This window comes from Desmodus rotundus, chromosome 11 (assembly GCF_022682495.2).
Source record: "Desmodus rotundus isolate HL8 chromosome 11, HLdesRot8A.1, whole genome shotgun sequence".
In the NCBI taxonomy this organism is placed as follows: domain Eukaryota; kingdom Metazoa; phylum Chordata; class Mammalia; order Chiroptera; family Phyllostomidae; genus Desmodus; species Desmodus rotundus.
In genome coordinates this window covers 56,121,896-56,144,848 of record NC_071397.1, presented here as the reverse complement: position 1 = coordinate 56,144,848, position 22,953 = coordinate 56,121,896, and the positions used below count along the sequence as shown (strand labels likewise).

At 32.1% G+C, this 22,953-nt stretch overlaps 1 protein-coding gene, 1 non-coding gene and 1 pseudogene across 5 annotated transcripts in view; 1 reads left to right on the top strand and 2 right to left on the bottom strand.

Moving 5' to 3' along the window:
* The window catches only part of GRIK2 (glutamate ionotropic receptor kainate type subunit 2), a 598,702-nt gene that overhangs the window by 121,599 nt on the left and 454,150 nt on the right, over positions 1-22,953 (bottom strand). For 3 of the 4 annotated variants that reach the window (XM_024551764.4, XM_053914034.2, XM_024551766.4), the window contains exon 11: positions 11,195-11,418. In XM_024551764.4, coding sequence (XP_024407532.1) covers positions 11,195-11,418 — 224 coding nt within the window. The remainder of the gene's footprint in view (positions 1-11,194; positions 11,419-22,953) is intronic. The other variant, XM_045188638.3, reaches the window with a different exon arrangement.
* On the bottom strand, positions 10,441-10,599 carry LOC112297439 (U1 spliceosomal RNA). The gene has a single exon (XR_002974021.2). It is a non-coding gene; the product is annotated as a U1 spliceosomal RNA (small nuclear RNA).
* Positions 12,637-13,276, top strand: LOC112296915 (small COPII coat GTPase SAR1B pseudogene; annotated as a pseudogene).

The window sequence follows — 22,953 nt, the reverse complement described above, 5'->3', positions numbered from 1 at the left end:
CATGTACACAGAAGGTGCCATGTTGCCTGATGTCATCTTTCAATAGCTGTTTCAGTCTTGCCCTTCCTAATTTAAGACTCCATAACAAGAATAATCCCTTATTTATTTAAATAACTATTCTATCAGTTTTCTGATTCTCTACATGTGAAGCTATTCCTACTACCATAGGCTCTGAACCTATTACTGAACTATCAGAGGACATTAAACAATGTTTATAATATTGTTACTGAATGATCTTAAAAATGTTATTTGTTTTGGAATTTTTGATTAAAAACTATAAGCTTTGAAAATCATTGCATCGTTCAATATTTTCTAAGTAAAGAGTTAAAGTTTTCCAGTTTAATGACAGAACCTCAATAATTCAGAAAACATCAGCATCCACCATGGCTCATTCCATAAGTCTGTCATATAGCTGAAGTTTCCCTTAGGGTACTTTCTCTTTTCCATAGATATTTTAACATGCAGTTAACTTCAAAAGTATGCTAATTGTTTAGATATCAAATTATTTTCATAAATGGAATGATAAATGGGTATTTAAGTATAGAATTACTGCAAAGGTTCTAATTGCATTAATAAAAGTTCTAATTGTATTAATAAAATTACTAATTGATTAATTGCATCAATTATCAATGAATTAAGAATTGCATTAAGATGTTCTACTTGTATTAATAATTAATTGCTGCAAAGATTCCAACTATATTAATAAATTGTACTGATAAATTGTAGAACCTTGAAAATCTACTGCTTTTCAAGGTTCTACAACCTTACTATTAACTTCCCTATATCTTTCTGATACACTCTGCATATCTATCTGCATAAATACCTTCCAGCTGGACTAGCTACTGTTCACTTCTGTGACCTGTGTTTTTCCCTTCACTTGAGCGTGTTATATGTTAGTAGTACACTAGTACCTCTTACTGTCTTGAGAGAGCAAACCCTGCACTTATCTTCACAATTCGGCACTAAGTGAGACTCCACCACCGATGGCTTGACATTGGCTACGGTGGTAGTATTTACACCACCACACTGGCAAATTGCTACAAATCAAAGCTTCCCTCTTTGCCTTAGCCGGCAGTTAAACAATACACATCACACCACTGAACAATACACATAATTTATGTTAAATTTTTGTCCTTTTGTTCATTGATTAACCTTAGCCCTGTATATTAGTAGTTTTAGTACCACAAAGTCACCAGATTTATAGAGTGAAATACAAGGGTTATTGGTATATGAATGCTACAATAATATGCCATTGAGCATATTATTAAGGAGATCTGAATGGATTGGAAGGGCTTAATGAAATGGTAACAGTGATCAGTCATTTTGATTTGTAATTTATTAATGACAAATTTAAATTGAGATCTATTTTTAGTAAAACTATAATCTTGAGGAAAAATAAATATCATTATGACTAGAAACAATAAATGATAAATGTCTTCAAAATGTAGGCATTCCCACTGATTCCTATTTAAAATTTTTATTTGATGTAGGAAATTAACTTCAACAATAGGCTAGTTTCAGATCCTGTGACCTATTGTTATCCTAAGAAATTTATGTTTTTAAATAAAATTAAGTCATAATTCTATACTGCAACTTACTTAAGTTTTAAACAAGCTAAGATTGGTTTTATTGTTATGAAACAAAAAATCCTTATATAATCATCTATTGATCACTTTAAAATTTCTGAGAAAAAGGCATTTTATTTGCTGTAACACTCAGACAATTTTAAAATGTAAAAATAAAAAATAGAATTCTAAACTTAAAGCTGGAATTTATTTTTTAAATTATACAATGGCTTTTATATAGTTGCATTGAATAGCTGCAAATACCATAAAAAAAAAAAACACCCAATTGTCCAATCAAATTAAATTAAGAGTGGCTTTAAATTTGGAATAATAAGGAAAATCCCCCACATATCGACATTACATAAGAAAGCATAGGTTTGTCTTATCAATAATTTCTTACCAATATAGTTATTTATTTGCAAGTGAAGTAGCAAGCATTAAAGAGGTAATCATTTTAAAATCAATATGAGCATAATTTACATTTGAAAGAATTCTCTCTTAGACTTACAGAGCAGAAGCAAGTGTTTAGCTTGCATCACACTCGCTAAGGGTTTTAAAAGCAGTAAGTCCAGTATTAAAAGGCTCAAGGCAGACTGCCCTCAGATCAGTCAGGTGCTCATGTGGTTTCTAATACTGAAAAATGAAACAGACTATGCCTTTTAGAAAATGGACACTCAGTAAGTCAATAATGCAATCACTAAGAACTTGAAACTAGCATTTGAAAATAGCACTTTGTTTTCTAGCCTCACTTGGACATTTAAACTGGTTTAGCTAATATGCAAATATCTGGATTACACAAAAATAGCAAATCGGGGTACCATAAACATGCCAGGCACATAAGTTTTTTTCTTATGAAATTTAACTATAAAATTAATTTTAATAAGTTTCATAAGGTTTAATGAGTTGTGAACTTTCTTTTCTTTCAACTAAACATTCTTTGAAATTACACTATTGAACCAAATGTCAATAAAATACTTAAAAGTTAAAGCGTATGCACTGCATATGCAGTTCAGTATCTAAAGCAACTGAAGTATGTTTGGAAAGCATTCACTTAACTTTCTAAATTAAGAAATATAGATATAAGCATTTTTAATTTTTTTGGCAGAAATTATTTTAAATATCTTCCTGATTAAAAAACTATTTGAAACCCTAAGTGACAATTGAATTAGTGATGTGAAAATTTTGAAAACAACATACATTTCCCTGACTGTGAATCTTATTTTTTCATCTCCTTTTGCAAGCAAAATTATCACTATTTTCAATTTTCTTGGTAAAATCACTTTATTCATAACAGTTTCCAAAACATATCTTCAGTCAGTCTAGTGAACTTCTATCTTATATTAAAACACACCTCCCAGCACCCCCATTCGCAATACCAATAATAGTAAGGGAAGCAGGGAAACACTTACCTAATATTATTATGTTAAAATAATATTCAGGTGCATATTCTGAACCAACTTAGATGACAGTTGTAGCCCTGTTCTGTTTAGAATGTTTATCATGCCAGTAACATTCAAAACCTACCTACCATTTCACCTTTGCTTCAAATATTAAGTCTATTAAATTAATAGGAACATTTTTTCTAAATACAGTTCCCTTATTTTATCATCTCATGAGTAGTTAAGACAAGGCAAATAAAAATGGGAAATATTTTTAAATAATTAATTTAGAGTTAAACATCTCTCATAAATAGCAGGAAATTAAGCAATAATCAGGTCAGATGTGGGGAAATGGGGGAAAGAGGGAATTACACTTTATATATAAGGTATTGAAACTAAATGATATTTCAATCCAATGTACACTAGACAAAATAGAAAGACTTACTATAGTTTTATAATGCAGATGTTTATAATAACTTCATTAATACAGTTTAATCATAAAAGTTAATCAGATTAATTTCTGGGTTTCTAAACAAAATTTTAATAATAGGTATAAAATTAAGATATTTCTAACACTGATAAGTTCATATTTTATAGCATTGAAAATCAATAGAATAGTTTCTGTTGTCATTTGTTTTACTAATTCTATTTATATAAAAAATAGATGCTATCAATTCCTATTGCTATTTGCAAGAGAAATGACATTTTTCCTAAAAAAATATATGTATATACACCCAACAGGATTGATATGAAAACAACTTAACTTGATGATATAATTATGTAATGGAATGTAAAAAATTATAGCAATTAAGGTGTTGTGACATGCTCTAATGAATGAAGTTATACTGGTTGATGACACTATATCTACTACTCATTAATAATTTGGATAGAGTGCATTGTTTTACATAGCATGAATAAAGTCATAAATTACCACTAAGAATTACATCCATACATTTTTATTTCATATTGATGATAGTTTTCCCATACCCATGAGTTATGAAAAAATCAAATTGACATCAATAAGAGCATTTTGAGTCTCCAAAAGCATCTCACAATAGATCAATTCTTTTACTTTACTCAGCTAGTAAGTTTCATGTTCAAAAAGTTAGCATTTCTGAAGGAAAGGTTTATGAGGCAAATCTGTGCATGTATGGCCTGCCAGCCAAGTGATTGGGAATACGTTTTAAGCTTTCCTAATTGCAGATCTAAAGAGAAAGCCATGTTCACAAGTATAGTTAATTAAGGTGAGACCATTATCACTCGTTATTATATAATAATATTCTACTAACATGTAGTACAAATATTTAATACAGCATTCTTTAAAAACAAAAAAGAAAGGGTAGCCAACTTTTTTCCCTAAAAATCTTAAAAGGAAAAAGTGGAAGGTAAATTTAACGTTATAGTTTTTTTTTCTTTTAAGTTGATACAAGCACCTTTTCTAAGTACGTTTTCTTTTAAATTTTTTTCTTTTCTTTAGAACCTCCCTCCCTATAATAAATTAGAATTCTAAAAGTATAACTATAATAGCATTAAACAAGGGAAAACCTCTCTAATATTTGCCAGGGGTCTGGGGTCGGAGTGTGTGATGTGTATCTATCTGTTCCTTACAACCAACCATAAAAACACAGACATACTGAAAAAAGAACATAATAGATTAATCTCTCCATGGTTCTCAACTATAACCCAGCTTTTGTTGACAAGCATTATGTATTCATTTTTTTCCTTTTCTCTCTCAGCAACTTCTTCCATATGACCTACCAACCCAGTATGAGACTATAGGAAAAGCATCTATCTGAAAGATCTACAGCAAAAAAGTCAGCTTTATTTAGATAAAAATAAAATTTTACCAACTCAGGTGTCATGCTTACCCCCTGAAACTGGCCTATTTCTCTACATTTCTCAAGACAACTGCGTTTTTGCTGAGCAGAATGTTTATCCAGGTACAACAAAAACATGTAGAAAGAAAAGAAACAAGCAAGATCCCTAGTGAACATTAACTTCTTCATTGTCTTTGTTGCACTGACTTCCTGCACAGAATTCACAGCTTTCACCTCTCTTGACTAGACATCGTAGATGAAAATGCTTTCTAAAGAGCACAGTTTATATTTAAAAAACTGACTTCTGGGGGACAGTTTAGAAATTTGAACACCTTTCTTAGGTGACTGAGAACCAACCCCCACGCCAAAGTCCAAGGAGACCATTTTACTAATGGCTACAGAAAAATAGAAGGGCAGTTTTGTTTTGTTTTGGTAATTAAGCAGACAAAACCAGCTAGGAGATGACCTCGGACACACAGTTCCTGGTGTTCTGCAGCTGTGGGAGAAGCAGCTACGCAGAAACTGCAAAATAAGGTAGAATAAAGTGCAACACTTGGTGAGAAATGCTTGGTTCTTTTTATCTTATTGGTTGTTAAGAATTACCTCAAATAATTATTATCCTATGGCAAAAAAAGAGAGAAAAGGAAAAGAGGAAGAAATAAAAAGGAAGCAAAACAAGCCGTTCACAGTAATGTGAAATATATGAGACATGGCGGCCACTGCAAAGAAGCCACTGTAACACTTTCCCCAAGCTTTCAAAGAAAAAAATAATAATTTCTTACAAGACTACTGTTTCTTATCAGGAGGGGTGTGTGTGGTGGGGGGAGAGAGAGAGAAACATATTTACATCTTCCATAAAGGACTCATTAAGAACAGAGGTGCCATGTTTTGGTAGCACATATAATATTGAAATTTACTAAGTATTCAAATTTTTATCATTCTTGAGTTTCTTAATGTGAATCTATAGACTGTAATTTATAAATTAGTATCTGTGATTTACTGAGCTACATATTGTATAACTTCTAAGTTGAAACTTCTAAAAATGATCATAAGGTGACTATTGTTTTCAGAAGCTCATTGGCTAAGATATTCATTGAGTGAGTGGATCCCCTCGCAACGACTAGGCAGAGAGAAGCTTTTTCACTTTGAGGAGTCTGAGTTCAATTTGGTAATGGAGGCAAGGAAAGACACAGAGGCAAATAATTTATCCATAGAATATGAAAAATAAATATGCACTATCAGACTTCTGCTATTGCATCAGTACTCAATTTCATCCTAACAATCAAAAATATTTTATGTGAAAAAATATTTTGGAAAGAGATGTGGAGATTTCTAAAAGATACTTGAATATTGAACACATTTATCTTTAAAAGAATATGCAAACAAGCATCTGGTTACAGATTACAGAAAAATAACTTTAATTTTAAATTATCTTTGTTTTACTTTTTTATCAAATCTTTCATACTTACGAAATGTCTAAAACATACTTATAAAATTTGGCAGAAACATGTTTATTTCCTCTTATGAGATTAAAATTCTCTTCTATATCCAATATATGCAATTTCAGTAAAAATCTCTCCTGCCTCAAATATTGAGATTCCATATTCACCAGACCTGTAAAGAAGTCACTGATTCACCTGAGTTTCAATTAGTTCAGTTTTACTACTTATACCTACTAAGAATTATTTTCTGGGTTTGTGACTCCTTGTCTACTTTGTAATCATAAGCATTAATGAAAATATTAATATTAAAGAACTACATTATTTTATAATATATTTACCAAATAACAATTGTGGAAGAAAATTGTTAATGTAGAAGTAATCTTATCTCCTACAGAAACATATTTGAAAGTAAATGTATTTTTAACCAACGTCACCTTTAGGCCCATAATTGAGGTATTCGTTAATATAATCAATCTGTGATCCCTTTGATATTTGTGAAAGGTATATTAGCAAAACAGTATGATTTTAAACCAAATTTTCATTAAATTTTAGAAAAAATTGCTAAATGGGAAAAAGAATATCAGATTGGCTTCCCTGCAATATACAGGAGTAAAAATGACTAAAAAATAAAAGTAATATGTATATATATATATCTCTAAAATTATATTATGGAAAGGTAAAACTGAAATGGTTTTATAGTAAGAGGTAGGCAATTTGGTGGCAAAGACACACACTAAAATTGCTGTTTCATTTCAATGTGACAACAGTCTTTTTGGCAGCAGATTAGTTTAACATTGAACATCCCACCAAAACAGTGATCCATTTCCAAGTGCATAATAGTTTGTTGTTGCCCTTCACTGTGCATTAAATGTCACCCATCATTGTGGCAGGAATACAAAAGCTATTGCACACAAGTCAGGAGCCAAGATCAAAGCTGTTAATGCAAGCACTTTGGACATGGTTTTCTGAACTTAGTTAAACCATCAAAATCACTACGTTTAGAACATCTTTACTTCTGAGTTCCAAGAGATACACAGAATACTTTTACCAGTACAAGGACTCTCAATAAGGCAACAGCCTTATCATCTTGTGGACCACAGACCATGTTAGAGCCAAAACATATGTTCTGGTGGTCATAGTAATAACAAATCCTTCAGCTGATTTAAGGATAGCATCCCCTGCTGCCTAATTCAATAATACAATACACAGTATTCTAATGTTCTGCAAATAATGCAAAGCAATTAAATGCAAAAATACACAAGAAATTCTATATTCTTTTTTATGCTTAAAAAACTAATGTTATGTATTTAACACATTGAATATTTTTTGATTTTCTCTTCTTGCTAAGAAGGACCAGGTTAGTCAATGTTACTTGCCTTATTTTACTCTTTTCCCTATTTTGACCATGCTCATTTGTTCATTTAAGTACTCTAAAAATATTCTCTAAATAATATTCTTACTACAAAATTTGGTATAGTACTATTTTTCTTCTCCAGAGTTTATTTGTATTTAACTTTTAAATGTCAATCTCAGAATAAAATATGCAATGTTTTTCATATGCTCAGTGGATAATTATTATGGGTACATCAATCCTGTTGGAGAGAAACGTGTGCGTCATTATTTCCTTTTTTTTTTTTAGTTTGGTCTTTAGTTATTCATCTCTGTATGACAAACTACTAAGAACCCTGGACAAGATTTACATGCTGTATTTCAGCACAGCTCTGGTTGTCTTGGAGACAACTATGGTTAAAAGAAAAAAAAACTATAATATTATGAGAATTTAAGTTGACTCATTTTACAAATAGTTTCTAGTGTATCAATATCATCAGTTTTTTTCATAAAGGAAATATTTGAAGCAAGGTGAAAAATACCTCTCATTATCGGTGTAAAGGGTGGGTTCCCTAACCAGTTTTTATATATCTAACTCACATTTTTATACTAATAAACCTAGGCCAAAGAAAAAGAGAATAGAAAAAGGGCAAAGTGTGTAGGAACAAGTAATATTAGGTACAAGCCCATAATGGACAAGATTTCTTCCTAATCCTCGACCAGAAAAAAAGCTATTGTTAGGATACCTGGGACATGCCATTCTTTGTCTAGAAAACCGTAACTCAGGCTCATCTTTACTCCTAAATAAGATTCTCAGCTAAGTCAGATAAGCATGCTGGTTATGTCATTATGCTATAAACAATAATGCCACTGTTTGCAAGAGATCAGAGATTAAAAAACCAAACCCAGACATACAAATAAGACCATATATCTCTTGCTAATAGTGATTTAAAAACTTAGAGCATTTGTTAAGTATTTTTTTTAGATAAGCTTTTCCAAATAAAATAAGAGTAAGGGAAAATTTTGAAAAGGTATTACAATCACAGTCTACTTTTAAATTTAATTTTTAAAACAAATTCTAACAATTCTGATCAGTTCTTAATTTATCATAAAATTAATATTCTTAATATTGTCATATAGCAGATAATTTAATAAACTTCAAATCTGTTATTCTAATGATAACTAACAATCTGCTTAATGCTTTATTTATTTTATAGTTGTGTATTTTTTCCAGTGAAATATGTTACAAGTCATTTATTTAGAAAGATATATTTAAAAGCATGACACTCATGAAAAAATTGGGTAACTATCAACTATTTTTATACTTCATTCAAGGCCAATACATATTTATTCTTAGGTAAAATGAAAATGCTAATTTGTTTTGAATCGATAACACATATCACAGTTCCATTTAAATTACAAAGGTAGTTGAGATACTTGTAATTGTTTCTGTATTTACATTCATGAACTTCTTCCATGGTAGAAGAACTCAATACCATGCCAAAGTAGATTTTAATTAAAAAATTCATATGGTTTGGGAGTTTCAGTTTGTAATTTAAAATGACTAAGACATTTTTTATTGCATTTTTAAAACTTATTTTACCAAGAATATCTAATATTATTTATTATGTAATATAGGCTATCTAACTATTTACTATATAGTAGAAACAGGTGCACCTGCAGATTTTTTCAATATTTTGTTTTCTTCTGTGCCTTGCAATGTTTATTTTTCTATTTGCATTGTGGAAAGATTTCAAAGTTTTCTAGTCATTGAATAATTTAAATTGTAAGCCTTGGACTCATCTCTGAATACATTTGAAACAGGATAGCTTTTATTAGTCATATATATGACTAAGAAATATATATATGTATATATGTATGTATATACAAAATATATGTATATGTGTGTATATATGTATACATATACATGTGTGTATATATACATAGAAAGGAAAAGATACTCTAAAATGAGAAGGCTATTTTATTTTCATAAGGCATGGAAGAACCTAGAGCTAAAAGCCTGAGGTCTTCATATTCCAATTTATCCTGCGGACAGGAACTTCAAATAACAGTGTAAACAATCTGTACCAAACAGCTGCAAAAGTTATATGTATAAATGGTTCCAATACGAGTTTTCAGTCAAAGTAAGTGATAAATAATTGCCTGAAGGACTCAAATGCTAATGTTGAAGCAATTAGGTGAAATGTTATAAATTTGTAAAACATTTACGTGTAAATATATCAAAATATTTGTGTATAAGGAGTGAATATACAAAAATATATCAAAAATATTTGCAATTACCATAACTGATTTTATTTCCCTTTAATTTAGTGAACTAAATGTTTTTACTGCTAGAGAAATATATATAACTTCATTGTAAAAATACTAAGTTCAAGGAAGAACAAATACCTTAGTGATAAATTGATCAGATAAATTGATTTTAAGTTATATATTTAATATAACTTAAAAACACATATTTAATATTTAATGTTAATGATAGGGCAAAAACATACTTATAGTCATGCATTATAAATTTTATTAACATGAAATAAGTATATGTAGAATTCTAATTCATCTTGGGTTTAGAGCTATCTTTTTGTATGTATTACAATATAAAAATTCAAAGTTAATAATAAATGTGACTTTCAAATTCATTAGAGTAATAATAGTGTTCTGAATCCTGAGGGATGGTTTTATGTTCTTAATTAAGGCAAAAGAAAACTAAATCATATTGAAATGATCTAGTTGTTAAAAATCTGATAGTGAGGTAAGCACAAATGAGAAATGATTACAAATTTCCACCTCCAAAGTAATAATCAATTGGCAAAAATTAACATAATTAAGCTATATCATGGATTGTGAGTGCCATAATGTAAATATAAAGGCATGTTTCTTTTTTGGGGGGAGTGGGAGGGTGCAAATTCAGTCCTCCATTAGCACAAATTACGCAATGAAGTTTCCTACATTTGGGATAATCACATGGTCAACACATCCTGAGAGCAAGGGATTAGCCTCGCCCTGGAAAACCACCTTCAGGATCCTGGTGTCTCCCCTGCCAGGTACGTGTAGACAGAACCACTTCTTTTCACTTGGGCATTTGAGTTCTGATTCTTTGACTGAGATAAACCATACATGTCAACAAAATAAGGCAAAATTTGTGGTGATACATTTATTATTTGAAAAAATGACAAATTGGATGTATAAAAACATGGCAGTCTTTTTATACTTCAAATGTTTATTTTTAATTAGATTTGGGTCAGTAAAAAAGAAGCCACCTTTGAAATTTTATCAGTTTGGTTTTTCTTATGACTGATTTATTAATTCAAATTGGTAAAAACATACTAATATTCTACTTTCTGGTTCAAGGGAAATCTTCAAACTGAAATAGTTCTTATATCATAGTGATTAGGCCTGCTTTTAGATTCTGATTAAAAAGAGTACATTCTACCACCATTATAGCTTACTGACACAACCAGCATGCTTTCTGCCCCAGAAGGCACCCTAGGACATTTCAGTAAGTGATGTGACTCTGAGAAGTTCATTGTTCATCAGTGCACCCATGGGAAATAAAGAAAAAGAAAACTGATTGTGACTTTTGACAATTATTAGTTAGAAAAAGGAAGTAACAATTGCCAAAAAAATCACAAAAGTGAGCATGTTACCTGGCTATGACAAAGAGCACACAACTGACACCCAAGTAAGCCAGCAGAATATACATCCAGATATCAGGGGAGAGAGGATTCAGGAAGGAGAAGACGCCTGGGTTTGTACCATTGGGCTTGCGGTACAAAATACTTATTCCAAGTGTCATAAAGGGCTTGGAAAAGTCGATGACCTTCTCTCGGACGTAGGTAATAGCCAGTGGAGCAACTGCAAGGTCAGCTTTCTGTAGAGAGAAATATAAAAAAGAAAAACAAAGAAATAGTTCTAAGTCACAAGAAAAAAGTCAGTAACCAAATTAAAACAAACATTACACTTGAGAATTGTCTCAGTAACAATTACATTAACATTTAAAGCATTCTTCACTCTGACTTGAAGTATTGATTTACTCTGCTACTCATTTCTACGTGCTTCTAGATTAGCAAACCGAAATTTACTGCCAAGTATAAAGGGAAACAAAAAAACTGTATGATGAAAACTCTGAGAAACAATTATACATTCAGTGCCTGAATCATTATGCTACTAAACATTTATAATTTTTAAATAGTTTAGTCAAATTGTAAGCAGTAATAATAACAGCTACCTCAAATCTTTAAGAAGTTAATAATCATTTTTTCTTGTTTTAACACTATTGAGGACAGTTAAAAGCTTTTAGTCTTTAAATAGTTAACATTGTGAAAAATCATCTTTTAATTTGATGTTGTTTACTGTCCCTGAGTTTTCTTTCTATCCCTCTAATTTGTTTTATATTATTTAATGAAAATCCTTGCAGCTTTGCCTGAATCTCATTAGGAAATGAGTTTTTCAATTTTCATAAAGTTGCTAATTTTCCACGGTAGTTTAAATATGTTAAATTGCTAACGCTTTTCACTCATCATGTTATAACCATCTGTCAGGGATGAACTTCTACATTGAAAGAAATATTCTACATTGAAAGAAATAATTATAATATTTAAAAATAACATAGGCATCTATTTCTATGAGTGATGGGAAGCTACACTTCTCCATTCCTTTTATTTTCATAAACATATTTAGTTTTCACACAATATACAAGAAATGCTCATTGTAGATAGAAAGACATATAAAAGAATAAAATTGGGCCTCTACTATTTCCTTAGCTCAGGAATTGTTGGATTACTTATAGAAGAAACTTCCCTAGGAGGCTAGGTTCGTGAACACTGCTATTTTGGATGTGTATTTGTGTGCATTTGTAGGCATGGGGAGAAAGAGAGCTCACAGATGCTTGGATAGAGTATCTCTGAGATCAGCTATGGAGAGAGGAAGACATTTCCCTAAATATTCAGTAAGCGACCCACTCGTCCTGAAGGGGCTGACATGAGCTGGGGCCACAACAGCCATTGTGGCCTGCAGTTGAATTTCAGAGGGAGTAGGGCTGACTCCAAGCAAGGAACTGCATTATCTCCAATTGCAGACCCTACAGGATATGAATGTGTCCTTCATATGTGACTGGACTTACAGTGGTTTCAGAAGTGTGCTACTGTTTTTAGGATTACATAAGAAAACTGGTAAATTGGTATTTCCTGGATGGGATAATGCAGGAGAAACAACATTCCACACATGCTAAATGATGACAGACTTGGACAACGTGGACCAACGTTAAGTCCCACTTCAGAAGAACTAACGAATTCTGGCATGACCTTTACAACTTTTGATCTGAGTGGGTATGTTCCAGCTCAAAGAGTGTGAGAAAAACTATCAATAGCATTATATTTCTGATTATGCAGAATATGAAAGGCTGCTAGAAACAAATGAAGAGCTTGGTTCACTAATGACTGATGAAGCCATTGCTAGTGCCTACACTAATTCTTGGGAATAACCATCAGTGAAGAGACATTACAAGAGATGTTTGGTTTATATGGTCAGACAACAAGAAAGGGCAATATTATCTCTGAAAGAACTGAATGCCTGGCCAGCCCTAGGAACTTTTTATGTGCTACGTGCTCATAAGGCAACATATGAAGGCTTCCGCTGATGGCACAACACATCAGTTAACACCAACCAACCTTGAGTTCAGGCCTCGCCATTCAGGCCTACTTAGAGATTTGATTGCTGAACATGAATAATTTGAATTCAACAGACTTTCACTGGTTAAAAAAGAGATGTGCTTTAGATTATTTATATATTACTTCAATTTAAGTGAGAATTAAAAACTGATTCAAGTCTGAATATCACAATGTTAACTTTCTAATTCCATAAAGATAATTAATTTTTTACAATCTATAATCTGACACGACCCCCAGCTCCATTTATAAAAAACTACTGTCCAACAGTACAGTTGATAAACTTTTTAACAACATAAAAACTACAATATAGACCATAATTAAAGCTCATCATGTTAAATTTTTATTCACATTTTTTGAACTAGTTTTTAAATTTTAGATTATATGTCCACCTATCTTAAGTGTGCAGTTAATAATTAGCTTATTGATGATTGCATGATGCCTCTCAGGTTTTGAGACTATTTTTTCTTATGCAAACATGCAATAACAAAAACCCTCATGTTTGGCCAAAAATAAAAAGGAAATAAAAGCACATCTTCTGGGTCCTGGGCCAGGTATCATCATATTTCATATTCATAATCAAGAAAAATATCAACTTAACAATAATAATTACTAATATCTCTTAAGCATTTATCATAGGGATTGTGATAAAAAATACTTCACATGAATTGTCACAATTAATCCTTACACAATCCTACCATTATTCTCATTTTCAGATAAGAAAATTAAATTCATTTAAGGTTAAAATCTCATTCTTTTGCACAGAGCTAATTGAGCATTAGAAATAGGACATAAAACCAAGCTATAGAAATCTACACCTGGAAACAATGATGACATGCTTCTCAGAAACCAGAGGTGAAATCATGGAGACCTCATTCATTCATTCATTCATTCACTCAGGAGTGTGTAGAGATAGGAAGGGAAATACACAGAAGCAAAGGCAGCGATTAATAGACTGCAGTCCCAGAGAATTTGGAGGGTAGGTACAGCGTTCAGGCAGATAGAGTATGTTGCACGGGAAGGAGACAGCACTAACTCTGAGACAGAAAGAAAAGAAGTAAAGATGACTTGAAAACTACCCAGCTTTATTAGGGAAACAGAGACTCCAGGTTAAAAAAAATGGATGACGTGAAGTGGTGGTTTGCTCCTGTTTGGGATTGAATACATGTACAGCAGCTAAGCCTTGTGCCGCTTCGTAACCTCCCTCTTCCTAGGGCAGGGAAAGCAAGATTCCACCGCATACAAAGCACGTAAGGGAGTATGTTTTGAACTGTTAAAAAAATTTTAATTCAAAATAGATATTAACAAAAGTAAAGAAACAATTCAAATAACATATTAAAAACAAAACCAATATATTATTCCAAAAAAGTTGTTATATAGGCATATACCAATAAGGTTGACAAGATACACATCTAATTTCAGAATTTATTCAGCATTACCTAAAATACAATTTTGATTCCAAATATAAAATGGAAAAACGACCAAAACTTACATACTCAAATACTTTCAATTATAAAAGAAACTAGTTATTTGAAACAAAATATACAAACATTTAATCAATAATAAATCAAACAGACTATGAATATAATGAAATATTATTCAGGAAACGAACTACCAAGCCAAAAAAGACATGAAAGAACCCTAACTGTGTTTTGGCTAAGTGAAAGAAATCAGTCCTTAAAGGTTATATATGATTCCAATTATTTGACATTTTGAAAATGGCAAAACTATGGACTAAAAAGATCTGTGGCTGCTAAAGGCTCAAAGGGGAACAGGGGTGTAATGAATAGGTGGGCGCAGAACATTTTTAGGGCAGTCAAGCTACTCTGCAAGAACTGTAATGGTGAGCACATAACACCATGCATTTATCAAAAGCTATAAAACTGTACAACACAAAGAATAAGCCCTACCCATACAGAGAAATCTGACCAAATCACTAGAGAGCTGTAGGAAGGGGGAAGTGGCAGGAGGTTGCCCAAGGCTATGGTAAACAGCCTAGCACTGGATTAGCTGAGAAACTGAAAGCCTCCAGGGCACAGGGAATTATGAGTGAGAAGATTGGAAATAAAGAAGCACTCTTGAGCTCTTAGGCTCTCTGACTGGCTGGCTCTGAGTCTCAGACTCTTCCTCCAGGACTCCTGGATGACCGTGCTGCAGCTGCCTACATTTCCCAAAGGATGGTATTTTTGATGGGAAGGAACTCCAGGCCTGGTCTACAGTAGGCTGGCCAGGCACAGGGTGGCAGGGTTATTTTTCTCTGGATGTTCTAGAGAGAATAGACTCTGAGGCATAAGTCTGCCATTATTCCAACACCATGTAGCTTTTGTATTTTATGTTGTTTTAGTTTGTAAACTAACGCTATAGAAATAAAATAATTAAAACTAACTAGGGGAAGGATAGGGGAACTCAGGTTAACAAGGCTGAATTTAGCCTTGATTGATAAGCTTAAGTGATTAAAGCTGTAACTAAAGAGTTAAAGAGTTTAGCCTTCACTGATAGGCTTAAGTGACTAATGCGTGTAGAAAGCTGTTATTCCAAAGTTGTGTTGATTTTGAATAAAGAGTCCTATCCCTTTGCCTCCAGAATTGTGCCTAGATGGTGGCAGTTGGCAGCTGGACCCCAACTTGCTGTTCAGTAACACTATTGTACAGACTTTAGCTAACAATAATGCATCAATAACGGTGGGACTGGCTGGGGTGGGGTAGAGGGATGGGAAGAAAATGCAGACAATTGTAACTGAATAAAAAATAAATAAATAAAATAAAGTAAAATGCAAAAAAAATAATGTTTCATCAGAAGTAATGGCAGTGTTACGCTAAAGGAAGCTGTTATTAAAGGAAAGTGAGTATGGGGGAGTAGGGTGGGAGGTGTGTGGAAACTCTATAGTTTTTCTATAAATCTAAAACCTCTTTTTAAAAAGTTTATTCATTTTTTAAAATAACATGATTTAACTATATCCCCATAGTATTAATAGTAAACACATAAAACTTATAAAATATAAATTGTCAAATTAAGCAGTCTCTAATTACACACCAAATATATTTTTAAATCCATTTAAACAATTCTCAGGATTATCTTGCAGCAGTAAGGATGAACATTTATTTATACATAATAGCATTCTCTATAAATAAGATCTAACTTCATTAGAAGTCTATTAATAGTATAATCATTTTGAAATCTAATCAAAATGTCATAATAAACATGTTTGTAATGATAGATGTAGTATCTTCTAATCAAATCTCATCTTATTAAAGACCAAGCAACAGAACAAAAGAGCCTGATGATAAAATTCAATCAAGAAGTTTGTATCTCTGTAGATACAGGTTGTGATTTAATGAAAATTAATTTAGTAATTGATTTTTTATTTTAAAGAATAGAGTAATCAAGTATTAGAAAGTGTCAGAGGTCAAAATTATTTAAAAGATCTATTTCAGAAAAAAGAGAACTAAATAAGTAAGTTGTAATGTCATATGAATAGTACAAAGAAAAGGGAGAGCTCACTTCTTCCTGATTTGGTTAGCAAAGGAATACAAAACCATTATACTTGTTATACTTGTGTTGCAGTTTGAAGTAGAAGCCTAAGATGACAAAAGCCTGAAGTGGGAGGGTGTTGGCATCAGGAAGAAGAAGTATCATAGTAGTAGCTAGCTAGTGTGAAATGCATCCATTATAGGCCAATACTGAGTTGTATTCCTTGCTCATAGCACTTCCATAAATCCTCACAACAGCTCTACCACATCTGCAGTGTGATTTTCTTTTCACAGATGAAAAAAGAAAGAATTGTGAGAGCTTAAAAATGTGTGGCTCCTAAGAAGACAACCATTCTCATTTCCCACTATTTTTCTCATTCAATCATTCAAATGCATCACAACCATATCTTGTAAACTATTTCTGTGTTTCTGACCCAAAATGATCTTGCCTTTTCTCCACTATACAAATTCTATAAGACACAACTTTGGTTCTTTTTCTTCTTTCCTGAGCATTATATAAAAATTAGTCTATTCTAAATTAATTTCTTTTTTTTTTAAAAGCAAAGTCCCTTTCAATCCCCATTCATCCTCCCTTTGCCCACCTCCACCTGCTCTGCCCTCTTTTCCCTCTGGCAATCACCACTGTTGTCTGTATCTGTGTGTTTTATCCTTTCCCCTTCTTTCAGGCCTCATCAAATATTCTAAATGAATTTTTATAGAACTTGTAAAGTTAACCATATAATTGAACATGTTATTTCTGATTTTCACATATAAGTCAACCAATAGGAATGAGAGGTGGAATGCACGTATCATCGGATTTGCATTGTTTCTGTTCCTATGAGAGTATGAGCACTTAGAAACCTGCAGGCATTCCTTTCAATCGAAGCACATAGCTCTGAACTAAAGGGAATGCTACAATATTTCTCCCTGGAGATTTCACAAAGATGCCTGGATAGCTACTGCCTTATTAATTTAATAAGTATTAATTTAATATTCCATCATTCTATGTGAAACTTTCCCAATATGTCTCATTCAGCCCTATGGTCATAATTAATCTCACATCTGCAGGGCATTGGGCAAAGTCTGACACCTAGGGACTATTTAATAAATGTTTGCTGAATACAGTTTCAATTTAACTTATTAAAATATTCAAAGAAAATCACTCAGAATTTTTAAATTAAACTTTTTCCTAGCTTTACTCTAGAAATAAGATTTATTTGTAACTTCATATAATTTCTAGAGAATTAACAATCTAGGGAGAACAGAATAATTCATTTTATGTAGTCATATAGCTAATAGGAATCCTTAGTTTAAAGTCTCCTAGAACAATGGTAACTTTACATTTTGGCTTAATATCTAATTATCTAATACAAAAAATATATAACAAAGCATATTTCATAAATGGCACCATCACTCCAAATTTGGTCACGTAGAGAACATTCATTCATGAAGTCCTAGCAGTCAGGGAACATACTGACGTTATTTTATATACATGATCTAGTCAGTGAAACCTCTACTGCATCCTTCTAATAGTTCTTACAACTCAACAATGAAAAACCAGTTCTGTGTATTGACTTCGTTTCCACGATATTGTGAAATCCTTAATAGGTGTGTAAAATAATTCAAGTAGCAACTGCATGTGAATTAATAAGAAATTTTAACTGATTTAGCCAAGATATTTAACCTAGTTAATTATGAATATTAATGTCACTTATAAGTGAGATCACACTCTCCTAAACTCTTTGCAGTGGATAATGTGAACAAACACTTTGCTTCCATGTGCACTTTTGGAAACATGGTCCACTTCCTGTACACATACCGAACAACCTCCATCATCATCCAACTAGTCACACCTTCACTCCTCCAGGACTCCTAACAAGGCTTCCTAATGGTTTCCTGCTTTCATTCTCGTCCAACTAGAGAGAGTCTGCTCTTCATTCAAAGACCAGAAAGTTCTTTGAAAGCACATACCAGATTACCACATCTTGCTCAGAGTCCTCTAATAACTTCTAGTACATATGTAATAAAATCTAGTATCAGCCTGCAAATTACTATAAGAGATGGCTCCTGGCTACTTCGTCAACAGATCCTATCATCCTTCCGGTCTTATTTGGATTACTTTGTTCCAATAATTCTGGTTGTCTTACTAACCTTTATATGTGTACACATTTCTGTCTCAGAATGTTTACACTTCTTGCTATTCCTTCTGCCTAGAAAGCTTGGCCCATATACATCCACATGGATTATTCTCCCTCTTCATTTGTGTCTGTTCTAATCTCAGCCACTCAAAGGAATCTTTTGTGGCTACTCATTTATCATTCTTCATCTCTTTACCATGTTTTCATCTTATTCAGAATTTATTATGACCTGAAATTATGTCATTTATTGTCAGCCATCATCCAATAGAATGTAAGTTCTTTTTGAGTAAGGTTTTTTTTTTTTTGTCCAACTGTGTATCTCCAGTGCCTAGTACAGTGCCTGGCATGGAGGAGTCATTAAATAAGTATCTTCAAATGAATGGGTAACTAAGTAAAACTATCATTACTGTTCATTCTTTCCCAGTCCTTCCTCCAACTTTACAAAAGAGAGTATTCTTGAGTTTCGTCTTCTTACAACAGTCAGGTTTCCCATGTGCATGATTTCTACTTCCATGCAACTGAAATAATAATAAATAACTGCTGAAATGTTTCATATAATATATCTGTGGTAAATTGGGATTTGGTTATTATAGTAAATTAGAAATCACCTCATAATATTATGTTATACTGACTAGGTTGTGTTGAACAACAACAACAAAATGAATGATATCAAAATTACAAGTATTCATATATGTGAATACCTATGTTTAAACTTCTATAAATTGTATGTATTGTATACTGTACACAACCTAACATCTATTTGTAGATTTAAAAAATACATAAACTTATACTTGAGAAACATGCCTTCAGTTGCTTTTCAACAAAACAAATATTAACCATATAGTATACAGTGGAAAGTAAAGTAGGCAATTGAGTTACAAAATACAGAGATCTCTTTCACACTTGTAGGGCCTAAAGTAGGGGCAATAAGGAAAATATTGAACACACACAGTAGTACTCAGTTCTTGCATTAGCAACTGTTACTTTATTATGCTAAAGTAAGATTGCCGATAATTTCAAAGGATATTGACGAATCTACCTAACCTAGATTTAGTCAATATCATTGGCTTCTTTGAAACAAAGTCAAAGAAGTCAATGGCTTCTTTGAAACGAATTTACGTGCAATATAGAAAATTAGAAGCAACTCTAAATTACTTAAAACCTCATGTTATTTTTTGAATCTATAAAACATTAACAGAATTTCATATTACTGATGCATGCTTTTATTTCTCCTATATATTTTCTTCCTAACCTTTTTTCATTCCTCAGTTTAAATGCTATGGGACACAACCAGTGGACCAGGAAACAACTAGCACTAAGATGAATGACTATGAACTATGAAAAACCTTCTTAACAGAATTGTAAACTTATAATTCTGACCTGGTTTATCATTCTTCAGTGGACAATGGATAAGCAAACTGGATTTCCAATGTATATTTTAAAATAATAGGTAAATTATAATAGTTGTAAATAACCAATGTTATGAACTTTTCTATTATGATCAGTCTATTTTAAAACTGAATTTTAGCTAATTTAAAATAATTTTAGAAAAAAATTGAACATTTGGCACAATAACACACATTTTTTGACACAAAGTTTAACTATGTCCAGGCCTGAGGCAAAGTATAGGATACACAGGTGTTTAAATTAATGTAATAAGATATTTTGTAACATGTTTTCTCTGGTTCCTGTAATTAATGAAATTCCCTGAATCTGTGCTTTTAAATTAAGTTTTGTAAAGACTTGACTATCACTGTTTATTCAACCTTTGTTAAAATTTTTGAGGTATGAGGGAATGTAAAATCTCACCATCCATCTGAAGTCATTCATTCATTTATTTATTCAACGATTTATCATTTAAAAATTCACTAATGTATTAAACAAATATTTATTCTTGAGTGACTGCTCTAATATAGGAGCTGTTCTAGATGCTCATAATGCTGGAAAAGACAGACCAAGTGAAGAAGATAGACACTAAGCAGGAGAAAATTTAGGAGATATACTTCCAGAGTGCTGTGCAGGGCAAGAGGATCAGAAGGTGATTTGGGAGAAAATGAGGGCACTGTCTTTAATAAGATGGATAAAGATACCTCTCCAAGATGTTGACATCTAATCAAGACTTATTAGGTCAAGAATAAAACCCGTGAGGTCTGAGCAGAGCAGCCCTGGCAGAGGGAATTGCAAGTTACAAAGGCTCTGAGTGGAAATAAGCTGAGCATGCTCGAGGGCAGCGCGGTTATCTAACCCTCCCCACCACCTCCCACTGTCATCCCGTTTTGACCTCTTCCAGAAAAAGTCCCACTGAAGTATGAAACACCACGTGAAAAGACACTTGCACCAAAAACAAAAGACGTCAGATTTAGGAGAGAAACTTGTGTCATTGCCCCTCTCATTTCATTCTCTTGGTATGTTTTTCCACAACGATGAAATGGTAGAATTTTTATTTATTCTCTTCACACTATAAATGTGATCTCTTTATATTATTTTGTTCAAACTGACCTACAAGAAAGTTAATTGTGCTTTAGAATTTGGTAAAATATTATACAACTTACTAAATATTTAAGAAAAATATAATTCCCATGATGTGATAACTATGACTATTATATAAATAGTCATAGACATAAAATTCAATTAAACCAAACTGTGCACAGTGTTTCTGAGTCTGTAACATGACCTTGTGTCTACCTCGCCTACCTGCTTGTCTGTGCCTACAAAAATTCCTTCATAATTAGAATAAAGTCACTGTTTTCTACAAATATTGAGAAAAGCAATTTCCCCCAAGCATATTTGATTTTTCTAATAATTCAGGTATAATAACTGAGGTGAGATCACTCCCATATGTTTGTCGATAAAAATTGAGGCCATTCTTATATATGTTCATTAGATTTTAATACATATCAGCATATATTTAAGAAGGCTTGAGTAAGTCACAGTTAAACTTGAATACGAATGGGAAATAAAACAGAAAAACAGCAAACAAAAATTTTTCCAATACTAACTGAAGCAGCTGTAAGTGTTTGATAGCAGAAAAGTTGAGGCAAATAATAAAAAAAGGTCTCTAAGATAAAAGTTAGAATTGATCTATTATTTCATCCAAACTGTTCTCTCTCCCTCTTCCCCTAACCCCTCTCCTTATCCTTCCTTCCTTCCTCCCATCCATCTTTCCTTCCTTTCTTTCTCTTTCTCTTCTTTCTTTCTTCTTTAAAACTAAACAGAATGGCTTTTACTTTCAAAAGTCTATACAATAGAATTAAATGTCTAATAGCAGAAAAAGAAAAATTTAAGACAGAAATCATAAGCAAAGAACTTTTCTATTGAGTGAATGTGAACTACCTACCTTTCCAGCTTGCAAAAGCATTAAATATACCCACGTTACTTAACCCTGCAATGTCACACCCAGAATTTTTAAGAAATGACTGTAAGTTCAGAAACAGACTGATATACAAAGGCGTTTCCCCAAGATCATTAACAATCTGGACTGTAAATTAGTCTGTATGCATCAAATGGGAATGAATGGCTAAATGAACCAAGATATGACGAGAAAGGATTACCATGCCCTCATATGCAGCATTTTACAATGTTTCCATTGCATATACACTACGAAACATGAATTCAACTAAACATAGTAAGAGGACGGAGTTATAAGATGAATTGAGTTGTAAGACATAAATTAATGACAAACTAAAAAGCATTTTTGCATCCCAATTTAAGATAAAACATAATTATAATCAATAAAGAAAATGAAAATTTTATGGTCATTATATTTAAGAAAATAAATATTGACATACACACACGAAAGTTTTATTTGACCTAAACATGTAGATTGACTTCAGTATAAATATAGTTCTGAAAATAAACTATAAAATATAGAATGAGTAAATAAAGGACTCTATCCTAAAACGCAGCCAATATGTTTTTATTTTTATGATAAGGAAAATAAGCTCCTCTTTCGTAAGTATTTTAGCCCGAACAATTCAGAGAGAGCCTGTGATATGCCACAGTAAACAGCATTCTGGAGAAAATACTACTAGATTTCAAGGCTGCAAGTTCTTATCTTTTTCATATGATCATGTGTTTTTCCAGCATTAAGAGAAAGCTGTAATCAATTAGATTATCTTTCTATGAATGTGAA